This window comes from Centruroides vittatus, unplaced genomic scaffold, assembly GCF_030686945.1.
Source record: "Centruroides vittatus isolate TY-2023 unplaced genomic scaffold, ASM3068694v2 contig_1158, whole genome shotgun sequence".
Classification (NCBI taxonomy): Eukaryota; Metazoa; Arthropoda; class Arachnida; order Scorpiones; family Buthidae; genus Centruroides; species Centruroides vittatus.
In genome coordinates, this window is record NW_027120744.1 from 447,277 (window position 1) to 465,819 (window position 18,543).

Below are 18,543 nucleotides of genomic sequence, written 5' to 3' on the forward strand. Positions count from 1 at the left end.
AATAATTTATAGTTTTTATCCATAATTTAGTGTTTTACAATAAATTATATTAATTTAATAAAAATAATTAACATTGAAAAAGAAATAAATTTGTTAATTTTGTTAAAATAATTTGATTTTTTAATTTGAATATTTTTGACAAGAGTATGTTTTGTTTATAAAATTGTACTGCCTGCTGGGTAACCAGCTTAGAAGTATGAACAAGTACATGTCAAGAGTTGCGATTTGGCACAGAATATTAGTGTCCAAATCATGCGCACACACAAAAAAACTAGACTTGTAGGTACTCGAGGAATCAAGAACTGAATCAAAATAAAATTCAAAATGGCGACACTCTCTACAAACAGGAAGTAGTAAGAGATTTGCACATGCGTTGCTTGTTGGAAAGTTGGAAATGCAAACATTACAAAATCGAATTTGACAAATGAATCTTTGAAAAACACCCATTTACCTGTCCCGTGTTATTCCCAACATATCTCTGGTTGCCCAACACCTCTGGTTGCCTATGCTGACCTTGACTGGTTGACCCAAGACATCTCATTTCAGCATCAGAATGTTATTGAAACTAGATAGTGCTAGTCATTATAATTTTATATTAAAACTAACTTTCGAAATATAATTTGTTTTCTTTTTAGATTTATTAATATATATATATATATTTGTGCAAAATAAAAAAATGATTTTGGATGATATGATAGCCATGATTATTTTTTTCAAAAACGGAAAATTTTCGTCAGGCATTGACAAAAATTCAACCCGGGACGACACGCAATGGAGAGAAATTTCGAAATTGGATAGGTAAATTTCATCAAAAATGTATCATGGACGACCTTGTGGTCATGGCCATGGCTGGTGAAGTTTGAAAGATTGCGCTCAAAACCAGCGATACCAAAGAAGATTGGAGAATGAGAATGTCCCAGACCCGCCTTGAGTGTCAAAGTGATCCTGCTTAATAGTTAGTCTCCGAGACATAGTCTTGTCCCAAATATGGCTTTGCCATTTTACTTGTTTATTATATTTACAACTATAACATTTTTAGAATTAGAGAATAATAGAATAAATTTTACATTTTATTGTTTTCCTGACTATTTTATTTAATAATTAATATATTTTTGTAATTTGTTCCATTGCCCTGAAATTGTTACTGTTTTTACTTATCAAAGCCAAACAGTGGCCTCAAATAAAAGGTTGACTCTATCTTTCTCTGCTGTTCTTGACGTGTTAAAAAGAACAAAATATGAAGATATTTATTGTTTATTTTAATTTTCTAAATATTTTTATATTTGATTGTTGTCCTGGCTATTTTATTTATTAAAGAATAATATCCTAATAACATTTTTTTTATCTTAACATTCAACAATACAATTGCTGAAATATTCAAGTATTTAAATAATAACAAGTATTAGAATTATATGTAATGTTAGACAATGGTTCTTCTCAGTATCAAAATGTTTATAAATAAAACACTATACAAAAAACTTTAAAACTTCTTTATAAGGGGAAAAAAATTTCTTAATTTTTGGATGTGAATTTATGACTATTTACATGATATTTATTTGTATAAAGTTAAAAAATTAATAGAAAAATTTCCATTGGTATAATTATATGTGATAAAGTATGATAACAGATATACAATAAAGATGGTAGTTGATAGATACATGATAGAGTATAATAGATTAATGAATATGAAATTTCTGTTTAGTGAATTTGAAATTATGCTGTATACAAAACACATTTTGATTTTTTGTTTATATTAATAATCTTTACAAATTTTGATTTAAAATCTTTTTTAAATTATATTCATCATCAAAATAAAAAAGTTCTGTGTAAATAATAATCTATAATTTTATTATTTAATTTGAGATGTAATCAAATCATTATGTAATCTGTTTCCATGCACAGTTTCATTTTCTGTTCATTTTTTGTAGTTAACTTTGACAATATTTATTAATTAACTACATAATATTTATAAACAAGCAGATATAACTGTGAGTTTTCTTTCTCTTTAAACTAAAGTAGGACTGCAATTATCTGAGCTCCAATTATTTGAGGTTCTGCATTATATGAAGTGAATCTGAAAACTAAACTTAAAAACTACTTTTCTTAACTCTAAAGACTCTTAAAGAAAATTTAAAATGATGTTACCAGTAGCAGTGTGATAAGTCTCTGTTATCTCTACTAAAGTATTTTAGATTTAGATTCAACAATTTTTGAGACAAGAAGCTCTTTTATAATATAAAATTTAAAATAATAATGTGAATTACAAAATGATTTGTTTTTATGACTTTTTATCATTTAACTTCAATGTGAGACAAACTATTCACATTAAAATCTTAAATATATTCAATTATTAGACCATTTATATTACAATAATACCTATTTTTATTCTTAAAACTATTGTATGTACGGTATTATGCATTATGATAAAGATGTAAAAATTGTTGTTCTTATATATGATTAAATAAAAAGAATAATTAAGGAATAAAAAGAGGCTTCAAATAAAAATTCAAAAACTCGGATAAACTGGACATTTTATTTGAGTTTTGGTTATCTGAAATAGTATCAGTCCACATTAAATTTACCTTGGATAATTGGAGTTATACTGTATAAGATTAGTCATATATGTAATTTTCTCAGTTTGATAAGCATTTATAACTATATTCTTCTAAATAACAATTTTTGTGTTTGATCATGTGTAGAAGTTAGAACTGCTGCTTTAACAGCTGACAATATTTGTTATTTAGAAAATGGTTTCACTGAACTTGATCTCTGTAATATTTAGGTAGCAGGTAGATTGTAAAAAATGAAAAATAAAATATATAAATAAAACAAGTTACAAAAAATAAAAAAATTAAATCAGTATATATCAACTAATAATGTATGTATTTAAAAAGTTTAAAGGTTTAGTATACATAAATATTGAATTTTTAATAGAATATAAAAGCCATAATTTTAAATATTGTTTAAATCATTAACAAAAAGAATTAAAAGTGACAATTTTTGTTTGATGATGATGTTTATTTAATTATTCTGATTTTTAGGGAGAATCAACCCATTCATACAATCCCCAACCTGTTGATCTTACAACACTCACATTGAGCAGAGAAATGCAGGTAAGATAAAATTTAAAACAATTCAAAAATTTTATCTTTTTGAGAGAATTTAATCTTACATATTTTTATGTAGAATATGGCAGAAAGATTAGCAGAAAATACTCATGATATATGGGCCATGAAAGTTAAAACTGAAATGGATGCTATTGGTAAGCCATAAAATATAAAAAATTTATAATTAAATATTATTATTCTATACCAGGGGTTCCCAATCTTTTTTATACTGCGACTCCCTTTACAGGCTGTAATTTTTTTGTGACGTCCTTCTAAAAGAAGATACTTATGTGTAGCTCTAGCAGACATTAAAATTACTTTATTATTCAAAGATAACTCCAAAGAATATAGAATCTTAATAATTATTATTTATTAGAAAACATAACAGTACAATTAATGAGAATGATGAGCTTGCTTTTCTGAGCATAACTTCTCAAATTGGGGCTGAAGTTTTGAAATGGCCACTCTTCTTTGTACTCTTTCCTGAGTCTTTGACATGTTTTTTATTTATTTGAATAAAGTTATCCATTTTACGATGCATAAATTAAATACAACACACTTGAAATCAAAACACTGATTTATCAACACTTATAATCGATGAAAATAAAAGACTGAATGAAAGAACTAGAAAATGGAAGAGCGGGGTGATGAGACGCATGCACTGTGCACTCACTCATTACGTCGTGTGCAGGCAACCTGTGGGTATCATCTCACGACTCCCCTAGGATAGCGCCGTGATGCCCCAGGGCGTCGCGGCGCACAGTTTGGGAAGCCCTGTTCTATACATTATAAAAACAAGTGTTTTATTGGTGTTATAAAAAAGTTACAAAAAAAAATGATTTTGAAAATTTTGATATTTAGAAATAATTGTTTTATAACTTTTCAAAATTTTAAAAAATGTATAGTTTTCAATCTCTTTAATAAATTATAAATAAAAAAATGTGTTCTTTCTTTCTTAATTTGTTTCAATTAAGAACATAAATCCATATCCAACAAAATCTTTATCATTTATGTTATACATTATAATAAATCTGCTATACACTGTTGATAATAAGAATTATTTCTTGATTGTGAAACATGAAAAACAAAATAATGCCAATTGATTCTGACAAACAATTAAAACTAACATTTTAAAATTTCATGTGTACTAGAAAGTTATTTTAGATAAAATTATATTTTCATTTTGAATGAAGCAGTTTAAATTAGATTTTTATTTGAGGATTTCCTTAATATGTTTAAAAAAATGCAAAAATGAGCATAAAAACATTACTTTCGAAGAAAGAAAAACATCAGCTACAAAATATATTAGAATATGGAAAAGCATCAAGAATTTGTTCTGGCTGTTTATTTCTAAAATAAACTTTTATGTTTATATACTTTATAATTTGGAAATAATCTGCTTTTAACAAATTTGAAAAACATTTCTAGTCAGGTACATGATATGTGCAAATTGTTTTGAATTAAAATATTTTTCAGTGTTAATTAAATTTATGAATATAATTTGTTTTTTTAATACATCAAAGGTAGATTTTACTATAATGAAAAAATGTACTTTAAACAATAAATATATGAAATTCTGCATTTTTTTTTTTTAAATTACTTTATTCTTACTTTAATTTTAGGTGGTGGGCTTCATCCTCAACTTGTTCCTTATGATTTACTTACTGATAAAGAAAAACGTAAGAACAGAGATCGTTCACAAGAACTACTAAAATTCTTACAGTCAGAGGGATATCGAACAGGAAGGTCAGCAATGATAAAAATTATATGTATTAAATTATTTGCAGATACTCTTTCATTTAATTTATGAATATAATTAATTAATTATAATATTTTCATTATTTAATTTTTAGCTTTTAATACCATGCAAAGTCAGCATGATAATACTGCCATAGTAATGCTACAATAAGAAAAATCAAAAGTACAATTCATATAATCAAATGAATGTCTTCAGTCTGGTAGTATGGTGATATTATCAGTCTAAAGATAATGAGCAGAGTAGCTGATGGCAGATTAATTATATGTGAATAAAAATATCTTCTATAGATCTAGTTTATTATTAGTTTATTGAAATGTTTTAATATCAGTTAAATGCTGATCAAAGTTTCTTCTTTTCCCGATTTTAACAGTCATATAATTTTACAAAAGACCATAACAAACCTTAATAATTCAACTTTTTATTGAAACATAACCAAACAATCTTCTTAAATAATTGGGCTATAACTTTGCTAATTTAATGATTAATACTAAATAATTTGCTACTCCTAATTGACATAAGGAGCCATCTTTTAACTAAATTAATAATTGTAACTTTAATAATTTCTTAAATAATTTAGACTCATCTGGAAGAAAAGAACTGACTCAGGGCATGGCTTGAACCCATAGCCTCTGCTTGCTGTGCAGTGTGCTTGTCAGTTGCATCATCTGAACCATTAACTACATAAAGTAATATCTAAATTTAAATACATCTGGAAGCAAAGGCTAGCTTGGCGCAACTGGCAAGTGCACTGCACAGCAAGCGGAGGTTATGGGTTCAAGTCCTGCCCCTGTTCACTTCTTTTCTTCCAGATGATTCTAAATTATTTAATTAATTATCAAAATTATAATTAATAATTTAGTTATGAGATGGCATCTCTAGTAGCAAATTACTTAGTATTAATCATTAAATTAGCAGAGTTATAGTTCAATTATTTAAGGCAATCATTTGGTTATGTTTATATATACATATTGGGCTTTGCAATGTTTGATATACAACCTTTCATTTTCAAAAATAAAAAGATGGTTTATTAAGGTATTAAGTAAATTATATGACTTAAAATTGAAAAAAGAAGAAACTTTGATCAGCATTTAATTAATATTAAAAAAACATGAATAAACTAAGATTAATTACAGTTTGGATATACAGTCAAACCTTGGGGTATGAATGCCCCTGTTTACGAACAATTCAGTTTACAAACAAAATTTTGAATGCCATATTTGTTTTGGTTTACATACAATAACTCAGTTTCTGAACAAGCTACTTTGCAGAGCTGGTCATCAATGGTCAACTTCCTATACTTCCTATGATAAAGTCAATGGCCTCACCAATGAACAACAGGATTACCAATTCAGTACTGGCACAGAGATTCACCTTGTGTCATTTATTAGACATCACAATACAAACCTTCAATGATAATGTTATTCAAATTAGATTTCAATGTGCATGTGGCTAAGATACTACTCCAGTTTTTAGTATGTGTCACAATTTAATTTAAATCAGATTAAATTAATTAATAAAAACTGAGTTAATTGACATTTATGTAATATAAATGACTTCTAACAATTCATATTTAAAGGTGCTTAACTCAAATTAAATAACAAAAATGTATTAATATATTACATATTATAATATTAAAATGTTTAATATAATATTTATTAATACTAGGTAGCCAGTTAATTAAAATTAAAAATAATAATTAAAACTCTGTTTTTTACACTGAAACTAAAACTAAAATAAAAAAATGAAACTAAACTGAAAAACTAAAATTTTGTTTATTAAAATTAAAATTTAGATCAAAGCAATTGAATCATAATAATTCAGAAAATGTGGATAAAGTACTTGTTGCCTGTCTTGATTCATTTGGTTATTTCATCCAGGCAGAGTCGAGTCTCTATAGCACTTTTTGTAAAGTGTTGGTTTCAGTTTCGGTTGGTGGTGGTGAAACATTTTGCTTTTAATATGTATATAAAATGGATATAGATATTATATATAATATATTATTATCTATATTATATTGTATTTGTAGGTATTTTTATGCATGAAATGCTGCTAAAAGGGTTAAAAAAAAGCCTTTGTTTTGGGTGATGGGAATGGATTAATCCATTTTACATTGTTTTTTTTATGGGAAAATTTGTTTCAGTTCAAGAACAAATCAGTTTCCAAACAACTTTTAGGAATGAATTAAGTTCGTAAACTGAGGTTTGACTGTGTTTATAAAATCAAAATATATTATATTTATATAAAACTACATATTACATTGCTATGTTAAATTTACATTGATGCATCATAATTTATAATTTTGTATTATAAAATATACATCATTTATAATTTACAATTATTTTCAGCTTTTGAATTAGCATGAAAATAGTTGAAAATGAAATGTTTTCTTTTAACTTCTAATTTTAAAAATTTATTGTTCCATAATAACAAAATATATATTAAGAGAGAAGACAAAAGTTTAATTTTTAATGTTTTTAAATTTATATGCTTTCAGAAAATTTAGTATATATTTAAATCAGTAATGCTAATTAATTTAATAAAAATTTTAGAACAAATTTAAAATTTTTATTTAATTAAAAACTATTGATTTACATTAGCAGAGATGTAACTATAAAATTCTGAGTTTGGATCACCCATATTTCTGATGGCTTCATAGATTTAGCATAGGTAGGTAGACTATTGTAAAGATGCAATAGCCCAAGATCATTTGCACATTTTATTGTGCCATATTGATAAGACAACTCCTTGCATGTCATACACAAATCAGTGATATGCACAACAATGCTAAAAAAGAAAATGGCTAAACAAGAACAAGTATTAAATTTTAATCTTTATCTTATGGCTGCTCATGTAGTCTAGTATTTCAGTCTGATGCACCTGTTTTCTGTTCATCCAGTGGTTAACTGTTTGTAACAATTTTTTTAATGCTATTTACTTTTAAACTTGAGTGGCATGGTAGTAAGGGCTAACAGAGAGCGAGGAGCAGATGAGTATTAGTTTGAGAAACACTGCTCCATGTGGCTACATCCCTGATTAGCAATTGCATGCCGTGACATTTGATGATAGGGAAGATGTGTTTCTGTGAGAAGTCCACAGGAGCAATCAGTTAATTGCATGGCAGTGATGATCTTGGTTCCATTCATATCGTTTGTTTGATAAGCCAGTAAAAACCGTAGACTTCTCTAAATGTGTTTTTAATATCACAATTACATTCTGAATCGCTAGCCACGATGTAAGGGCTAAAATTAAAAATTATAAAAACTTACTTGGTGAAATAAAATGTGTGGTGGATGTACATACCTGGTACAAAATATTCTTCAATTGTATGAATATACTTTTAAAGAAAATTATAATTAAATATAGCTTTGTAAAGAAACGTACATAAAAATAACATAAAATCTTTACTTTTTAAATCTTAAAACAATCCACTTAGTCAAATAGCTCCCTATGAATGACTAATGGATGGAATCAGAGATGGTCCTGGTAGGTGCATGCACGCGTGCTGCCAAATCCCGAGGGTGCCGATACCGGTTAATGTCAAATGCCTCTTTTGTTGCATCACTAATATACCTCAAAGGACGGGACAAGGTTGCAAATTTTAAACATTTCTCACCATAGCTGTAAAAATCTAAATTTGTTAAAATTAATAGTCATTTTTTTTCTAACTAATTCATTTTAGGACCAGGTGTCCACAGAAATTTCCAAAATTTACAACTTTTTGGTCACTCTCATTGAACTGGAAAAATTTCTGTCTTTATTATCTAATATTACGAAGAAATCAGTTTGCACTGTACTCTGCTAGAGATTAATTTGGTTAAGCTTTTGTTTAAGTAAAATTTCGGCTCTTTCAGCAGGGTTTTATTTATGTCCCCAATTCCCTAATCTCTTAATTATTTAACTACTTCTTAAGTAGAAATAATTTGAAACCGGTTACTTTGTACTTGAATATTTGTAGTCTTGGGAAAAAGTAGAAAGACAAATTTTTATGACAACGGATACATAAATCGTAAATTTAAGGAAAATAAATTCTAGAGCTTTTTTTATACCTTATGCATCTTTCATTAAATTTAGTTGTAAATGATGCTGCCAAAGTAATAGTTAATTTTTTAACATTGTACAAGATTTGTACACGTTTTTTTTCTACATTTCCTTATAGACAGGACATAAAAAATCGTAATATTACTGGTTTAACATTGAAATCCGTAAGTAATATAAGATGGGAGAGCAGAATAAAAATATCAAATATTTTAATGGATTTTTAAAAACTCCTGTCAACTATACAGAACTATCATAATCTAACAGGCAAGCGGCTAACAGTCTAGGACCAGTCCTGGATAGAATTGGAAGCATTATATGTGTGTAGCTTCCACCAGCTAAACCTGGTGAGGTTGGTGCTCTGTAAAGCGCATGTGCGAATGAGTATAGTCTGGCTGTTTGGAAGCTGACAATACAGCGCTTCCATTCTGCCACTAATATTCGAATATACAATAGCAATCTTATCATTTTTTTTCACATGTAGTATAGAAATTTGTAATAAGATACATAATGTGGTTTTAATAAAATATTAATTTTAATTATATGAAAATAATTGCACAATATGTATTTATTTTTTTAGAAAATACAAGGGAAGCGGCACTTCCACTGCTTCCAATGATGGCACGCCACTGCTGATTAGTAGTATGTAAAAGTATTATTTAAAGACATCGTCTTGTCAAATGATATTTTATTAGAGTTTGAAATTTCATAGTATATAACAATAGTACTATAAACAAATATCTGATGTGTAAGACATAAATAATGGCATACATGAAATTGTTTGACATAATTAGCGTTTTTTTGCTAAAATTGAAAAATTTGATATAGCATGCTTTCAACAGGTCCTCTGATGCTCACTATAAAGTGAATTTATTTTATATATTATTACAAATGAAGACTCATTTCTCAAATACTAGAAATTACCAAGCTATTGATAAATTTTAAAGTTTATTATGTATTAAATCTCACAAACTACATATCAAGTTATAATATTGATTTTTTATTCAAGCATTATTTCTATAGAATTAACTCACTAACAGGAATTTATTCGATACCATTAAGGGATCATAGGTTCGATTCTAAATTAGTATATATAGGGGCAACTTTGAGAAATTTAAAAAAGAGGATTAATGAACACAAGCGATCGGTGGAAAAATCAGTTGATAGTACCGTCCTGGTCAGTTATGCTAAGCAGCAAGGCATCACGGTCTTTTGGGACCAAGCCTCTATCATCAGGGCTACTAGATCGAGACACGCAATAAAATTTTTCGAAAAATTGGAGATCCACAGAGCGCAGAGAAGTACGCAATGCATTAATTATAGGGACGCTGATGGGCTTTCCACAGCTTGGAAATCTTTGTGCGATGATTTGGGCTAAACATAGAAGTACGATAAATCCTAGAGCTGATATTGTTTTAAATCTTTAATGACGGATGAAGGCATTTGTAAAGAAATACAGCGATAATCCGTGATTGGTTTAAACCGCACGTTGTTTTTTGGTTTCGTTTTTATTTTTTGTTTTATTTTTATTTTATTTTTATTTGTTGATGAAATATTGACATAATTTTGTAAATTACGATAATCCTGTTTATTTTATTTTATTTTTATTTTTTATGTATTTATTTATTTATTGTAATCGTACCGTTAATTTATGTAATATTTGTTCGAATTTAATATTAGTTCGAATTTCATATTTAATTTAAAGATGTAACTGAAGATGGACGCTTAATGCGTTTGAAAACGTTCTTAGGATTAAAGAATTTTTGCTGAAGTTGGAATGGTTGATTATTTTATTTTATTTTATATTATTTCTATATTCAATTGCTATGTTTTTCACATGTTTCCATCATATATCCAAAATATTTTTTCTAACATTTTTATAGATTGATTCCTATGATTCTTATTATTCTCAAACATTGCAAACAATGCCAGTTTTATATATTTATTTATATCATTTTGTGCCCTTTTATTCTGGTAAATAAATTTCTAGCTGTTTAATTTATATGGACCATTTCTAAGTTTGTGAAAATGTATTAATGGAATATAGTATACATCCATCAGTCACTGGCTCCTTTGATATTTTGGAGTATGACTAAACTGTATTATTATATCTTGTCTTTATATATAATGATATTTGTATGGATGCTGTAACATTTCATTATAAATATCAAACATGTGCATTTTTAGTTTTATATTTTTAGATCTAAATATTTAAGCACTCTTACCAGTCTGTTAATGTTAATATGATGATAACTATAATTCATTACAACAATTTTACATGATTTACTTCATTTATGTAGGAATTATATTAAGATATTACATTTGCTCTAAATATTAGTGGCTGCTACATTTTTATATTGGAGATCTTATGGATTATTGATAATATATAGAGATAAATGACTTTTTCATAAATGCTAGTTTTTACAGACTTACTTTTGAAATGAAGAGAATGTCAAAAAATTTTTATACCATTGAATGATTCAGTTATAAAATTATGCCTTAAGATAATAAGTCAACTGTTTGGTGTTGGACATAATCATTATTGTATTTCCAGATGTTGTGTTACTCCCTCATAATTTATCTATAACTTAATATCTTCACGTACTGATCACTTGTTTACTTTAATGTATTTCCTGTGATGATTGTGAAGATATCTGTTTAAACATTTCAAAAAACATTAATTGAAGAATAAAATACAGATGATTTTATTTGAATGGCAGTATACATCATGAAATATGTAACCAATTGAATCTGATTTTAATCAAGAACCATTTTCATCAATATAGAAGTTTTATATCATATTCATCACCCATATATTTTTTAATGTTCTCACTTTTCTTCTTAAATAATACATTTATCTATCAAAATCCTTTAGCTAAGATTGGGATTTACAAAATTCTGTTTACTTTCTCTTTTTAAACTGCTTATTATTTCTCAAGTCTTGAAATAGAACATTATTCTTCACTGCAGTTTTATTATTTTCTTCTGTTTATCTCATTACTATTTTTATTCCTGTTTTACTGAACTATGTTTGATTAAAAATTAAACTTTTGTGTCATATATATTTAAAGCATGGAAGGTTTATATTTACTGTTTTGTTTATAAAATAAATTATATATATTTTAAGATTAATAATCTATTAATTTTTTGGATTCTATTCAGTTCTGATTAATTTCCCTATTATTTTTTCTTTTCCCACCTTTTTTATTCCTTTTGCTTCTTAAAATGCTGTTTATTATTATACTATAATGTAATATATTTTTAAAACATTTTTATTTTTACATTTTTTGCAAATTTTTGAATACATATTATAAAATGTTTTTTGTTTTCCTTACTATTTTTTATATTTATTTTTATGTAAACATAAAAATATTTTATTGCCTAAAATGCCAATAAACATATAACAAATTTTATTAATTTTATTTAACTTTTTGCTTGTTGCTTGATATGCTCTGACTTTTTATGGAAAATTTTAAAATTCTTTTTAAAACTAATAATTGAATTATATTTTTTAATTTCATGATACTTGTTTGTGGTTTTTTTTTCTGCTTGCATTGGTGCCTGGTTTTTCTTTCATAATCTTTAGAAGTAGAATTCCTGAAAATACTCATATTCAATCAATCAGTAGGGCTAGCAAAAAATCAGTGCAAGAATCTGGAGAACAGGCTGGATCAACTTCTAGTGGTGAGAGATTTGCCTCATTGCTTTTAGAAAAACTCTTGCAATATTTGGATGTTGCTGCCATTAATATGAAGATTCTAAAACCTAGTGCCAATTATAGTCGTCGAAGTAGTTTCAAAACTTCTACTCGCGATGTGAAATTTTTCAGCAAGGTTTGTATGAAACTATTTTTTAATATTTTAAAATAAATTTCAATTAATTAATTTAAAATGAAACAAGTATTTGAGAAATTGAAAACTTTTCAAATTTATAATATTACATAAATATATATATTTATAACATATACAACAAGAAGATTCAATTATTAATGCCAAATGAACTTTCAAGTTATTAATTGGACATAATAAGACTAATTTAATGATTAAAGTAATTTGGCTATCGGTAGGCAGTTGGTCGCTATCTAATGATAAATTGAATAATAAAAATAAATTCAATTTTAAATTTTAAATTTAAAATATTCTGAAAAAAAAGATCAGATTGGAGTGAGACTGAAACTTGCAACTCTTACTTACCATGCACGTGCATTGCCAATTATGCTATCCACATCTTTGCTTCCAGAGTAATTAATTACTCAACTAACTTAGATAACTATACAGGTCCCTCATAGCCTGTATGATTATATCTAAATTTATCATTCACTGGAGGCCTAATCACTTACCTATAGCCAAATTACTTTACATCTAATTATTAAATTAGCCTTATTATATCCTGATTAATAATATGGCAGTTTATTTGGCATTAATTACATAAATTTTTATTTTTGTTTACTAATTTAATATAATTTTATTAAAAATCATAAGTATCAAACTAAAATATATATAAACCAACTTTTTGTTTTATCAGAAACTAGCAGGTAAACCTGGCATTGCCTGGGCAAAACTGAGAACAAACATTAAGATTATTAGCTTATTTTGTACTACTAATCCTTCTATTGTATTATATTATAGTATTTGATTTATATAACTACAAAGGTTATCTTAGGTAAGAGTTTATCACACTAAGTGAATAATCTAAAACATTTTAAAATTTCTTTAAATTGTGTACAGTAGAAGAATAAATAATTTTTAATTTAAAATTCTTTATTGGTTACTTGGTGTGTTAAACTTTTAAGTAAGATAATCTTTGTAGTTATGTAAATCAGGTACTATAAGAAACATTAAAATGAAAAAAAAAATCGAAAAATGAAAAGAGTTTGGTTATTTTAGCCTACATTATCATGTTTATTGTGATACTTGGATGGTATGAAATGGTGCAGTTTCATTGGTCAAGTAGAAAGCAATTGAAAATATGATGTCTTAAATTTTTTAAGATATCTTATTTATTTCTAATGTTAGCTCTAACAAACTGTTTCATTCACAGCCAAATTTCAAGTGGTAATCTGCCAACAAATCAAAAAAATGAACAAAATATTTAAACTCAGTACCCTGGAAAACCACTTAAAACATATTTTGTGCTCTCCAGTAATCTTGTATTATGCAATTTTCATATTTAAATGCCACCACACCAATGATTTGATAGAAAGAAAGTACCAACAATAGTTGTTGACCTCCTCTTGGAAGAGAGAATGGTCAATGACTAATTAATACTGGTCTACTATTAATAATTGAAAAGTGATTCATGTTGGACAGATTGTGATGGACTCGCATGTGATCAAAGTTGCTAATCTTAACATTCAAAAAACTTCGTATAAGACTTGATTATATTTTTAAAAATCCTGTAAAAATGCAAGAATAATTGCTTTTATGTGATCCCATTAAAAAAACTGGTGAAACCAGGTTAAAAAAGTAAAGCTCAGCAAAATCATCTAAGTAAAGGAAACTTTTGAAACTTGTGGCTTAAGAATAGTGGAAGCAGATTTGACACTAAGACTTGACATGTGGATAAAGTGCACATCACAGCTATAGGAAGTTTTGGATGAAGCAATGTCACTATTATAATAAGTAGAAAAAATAAACATTGGCACAGAAAAAGATTTTGATTTCTACTTTGTGCCCTAAAATTGTTGCGCATACTGTACATTAATTTGATTGAATGGTACTGTACATCATCTTTCAGCAGTATCAGTGAAAGAAGTTTGTGACAATGGGTTTATGAGTTAATAAGGAGATGAAATTGGGAGGAGAGGGGTGTTCAGGTTTCATGGTAGTTAAGTATGTCCTCATAAATATTGTATTTATAGAAAAACTATTAGAATTAGTATGATTTATTTGGTTACAGCAATGTGACACTTGAGTGATCTAGCAAGGAAGATGCATTCCAGGAAGACTTTTATGCAAAGCTGGCCCTATTTAGGGTTATACGACAATAATCCCCTGGGGAAAACTCCTGGATATTAAACCCTCAGAGAATAAATCCCAATTTTAAATGTCTGTAGATTAAATCAAATATATACTAATTATCATTGAAACTTACACTCTTAATTTGATAAAACTCATTTTTCCACAGAAACTCATCAGTGGGTAAACAACCACTTACCACACTGGAATATAGTTAATTGTGTACTTAATCGAACTGGTTATGGTGTGCACATAAACAACAATAGCCTGATGAAGAACTCGGATGGAGTTTGAAAATGTTTGTTTTTGTTTTTGTTGTTTATGTGCACACCATAACCAGTTCAGAGTATGTGATCAATGGGTAAATAATATTAAATATCTGTTTTTAAATTTTGAGAGTAATAAAAAAAAATCTAAAATGAAAAAGTTGTTAACAAACACTATGAACTTATTTTACAAGCCACATAAACTAATACGAACCATTTTCACAAATATATGTATCATTAATCAAGTTTATGCAAATCAATCATGGAGTTTACAATCCAAGCAAGTTGAAGTTTTCTTCATGCCTTGAAGATTGTGTCCAAGTAAATTCACAACAGTGGTTCATATTGTCTTTATAGTTTGTGAAATAAACTATTTTTTACTTTTTTTTTATTTTAAACATAATAGTCCTACATTTTTATTAATATATTTTTATTGATAAAATTTTATAAAACAAAACTTATGCTACTTGAAGTAAGCTTGGGGTTTTTTTTTGTGTAATATCTATTATAATATTTTCAGTAAGTATGTATATATATGTGTATATATAATTTGTGATGAAATTCGTAAAATCTAATAAAGGAAAGGAAAAAGAGATTTTTGAAGGTTATGTTTAAGTAAAGCAGAATAATGTTGTATCATTTGAATGCAAAAGAAGGCATAATAATGCCAAATGAAAAGCTAAAATTAAAATTAGGGGAAAAGAGCTGGTGAGATGATTAAACAATCACTCTCATTGTCCAGATCTAGCACAAGAAGAAGTTCTTAAAACAGTTCAGCAAATAAAAAAACTGGCAGAAGAAACACCACGGCAAATAATCATGCAATCTATTTCAATGGTAAATGAAGATGCAAAAGCCAACTTGCCTTCAGTTTATCATTTACATCAACTTCAGATGCAATATCAGATGTCAACTTTCAAGCTATCAATAATCCATTACCCATTCCACTGAATATTGATGAAATCATCGTTTCAGATCACCACAAAGTTACACATGATGGCCAAGATTTCCTTCTATTCAATTCTGGTTCAAACAGTAACAACAAAATCTTAATCTTTGGAACTCGCACAATTTTAGATTCTTAGAAATAACACCTCACTGGTTTCTGGATGGGACTATCAAAACAGCTCCTGCACTTTTTGTTCAACTTTATACCATTCATGCCCTAGTAAATGGACAAACCATTCTATGTGTTTATGCATTACTGCAGAACAAAACTCAGGATACATATATTGAACTGTTTGAGAAATTAACAACACCAAATATCGATTTGAGACCAACAAGTATAATGATTGATTTTGAATTAACAGTTATAAACAGTTTAAAAATAGTATTTCCAGACTGTAAGATTAAAGGATGTTTCTTTCTTCTAAGTCCAGAACATTTACCGGAAGATTAAAGAGAATGGTTTGTAGCAATGTTATCAAGAAGATTCTGACTCTGCATTGAAATGAAGGATGATCCCAGCTCTTGCAATAACCCTTTGGTTATTTTTAGATTTGATTATAGAATTTCTCTCTCTCTGCATGCCATATCAGAAATCTCGACGTTGGTGAGTACCTGGTGCAGGTTAATAAGTGGTTAGTTAAGACGCCAAGGTGTATCCTGGGGAAGTTACAACCAGAGTGGTTCCTTGTTGCCTTCTCTGGTGCGCGATGTTACATGAGGGGAAATGCCTTCCGGGAGGTTTTGTAAGGGAAACTGGCCCCTATTCAGGTGTTACAAACATGGAGAAAACCTGGAAAACTCCACGTAGCCAGCCCATCCAAGCACGGCACAAACCCATGACCGAACTTCCAGTGTTTAGTGATAGAACCGCTCAGCCACTGGTGGGCTATAGAATTTCTAGAGTCAACAAAATATGAATGGTTTCATGTGATTATTTAATTTTTTATATGTTTTGTTATAGTTAACAATAAATTGTTTATTAATATCTTTTAAATGTCTTACTTTATTTTTTTATTGAATTATTCAATTGTTCTGGATTATGAATTTTTATTTTTTTATAGGTAGTTCTTCCAGTAATGGAAAAATATTTTTCTGCACACCGCAACTTTTTTATAAGTGCAGCCACAACTGCTACAAATGTTGGTGTAGCAACAGTTCGAGAAAAAGAAATGGTTGCTAGGTATTGTTTATAAATGTGTAATTTTTGTAAATTTCAAAATTAATCAAATAAATTAAAATATTTTTATTTATTGTATATAGTTTATTTTGTAAACTAGCAGCATTATTGAGAGCAAAATTAAGTGTATTTGGAAATGAAGCAAAAATCTCTGTTCGTTGTTTACAAGTATTAATTAGAGCAACTGATGCTAGGTAGCTATTTAGAAATGTTTTGACTTTTAAAAGATTAAAATTAATATTTTTTTAAATAACGCCTAATAAATAATAATTTTTAAAAAAAATCTTACAGAACTATTGTAAAAAATTGTCCAGATTTTGTTAAAACATCTATGTTGACATTTTTCAACAATGCTGCTGATGATTTAGCTCAAACGGTTGTGAATTTACAACAAGGTCGATATAGTTTATTGCGAGGAACTACATTGAAAACATCATCATCTCTCAATTACATACAATTAGTTTTGTTGCCAGTTCTTACAGCACTTTTTGATCATTTAGCTGCTTGTGAATTTGGAAGTGACCTTCTTTGTAAGTATTATTTATAACTTTTAAAAAACAATAGATTTGAACTAAAACTTTTTATTTAGAAAAGTGAATGTACATATTTTTGTATTTAAAAATCAGTAGATTTGTTTGTAATATTGTTGACAATTTTAATATTCTAACTAAGCTTTAAATTCTTTCTTTATAATTGTCATGCCAGATAAAATACACTAATTATTTATAGTAAATTGTCATAAATTAACAACATAAAATATTTTATTACATAACAATTTTTAAAAATTTCTGAATTATTTTGAATCTAAAGGTTACTGTCAGAAGTAATTCATAAGAAGTAAAATAAAGATTGATCTTTAGGTCAAAAAATATAAAAATATTTTTTTATTCATTTTTGTTTTAAGAAAGTAGTTTTTTTGTTATTTTCTAATGAAGCATTTTTTGTTTATTACCAATACAAAATTTTTTTGTTGTTTGTAAATTTATTGATAAGAAATGCAGAATTTATTTATTATTTGAAAAAATAATGACAATAGATAAATAAAAAATAGCAAAATTAACTGAATATACTAATCTTAAATATTATTTTTAGTGGATGACATTCAAGTAGCTTGTTATAAAATTCTGAACAGTTTATACACTCTGGGAACAAATCCAGAATTATCTAATAGCAGGTATTATTCAAATATATATTTTTTCTAATAAATCATATTATTATTATGATGATGATATTTCTGAAATTTTATGAAAACAATACAGGAAACAGACTCTTTTTCCAAAGTGTTATAATTTAT

At 27.3% G+C, this 18,543-nt stretch overlaps 1 protein-coding gene and 1 long non-coding RNA gene across 2 annotated transcripts in view; one reads left to right on the top strand and one right to left on the bottom strand.

Annotated features, from left to right (window-relative positions):
* RyR (Ryanodine receptor) overlaps positions 1-18,543 on the top strand; it is a 417,183-nt gene that overhangs the window by 222,436 nt on the left and 176,204 nt on the right. The window contains 8 exon segments of the mRNA XM_067275817.1: positions 3,042-3,113; positions 3,187-3,262; positions 4,730-4,853; positions 12,488-12,734; positions 17,134-17,252; positions 17,333-17,443; positions 17,541-17,779; positions 18,342-18,423. Coding sequence (XP_067131918.1) covers positions 3,042-3,113; positions 3,187-3,262; positions 4,730-4,853; positions 12,488-12,734; positions 17,134-17,252; positions 17,333-17,443; positions 17,541-17,779; positions 18,342-18,423 — 1,070 coding nt within the window.
* Positions 1-18,543, bottom strand: part of LOC136979862 (uncharacterized) — a 233,162-nt gene that overhangs the window by 212,652 nt on the left and 1,967 nt on the right. The window lies entirely within an intron of this gene.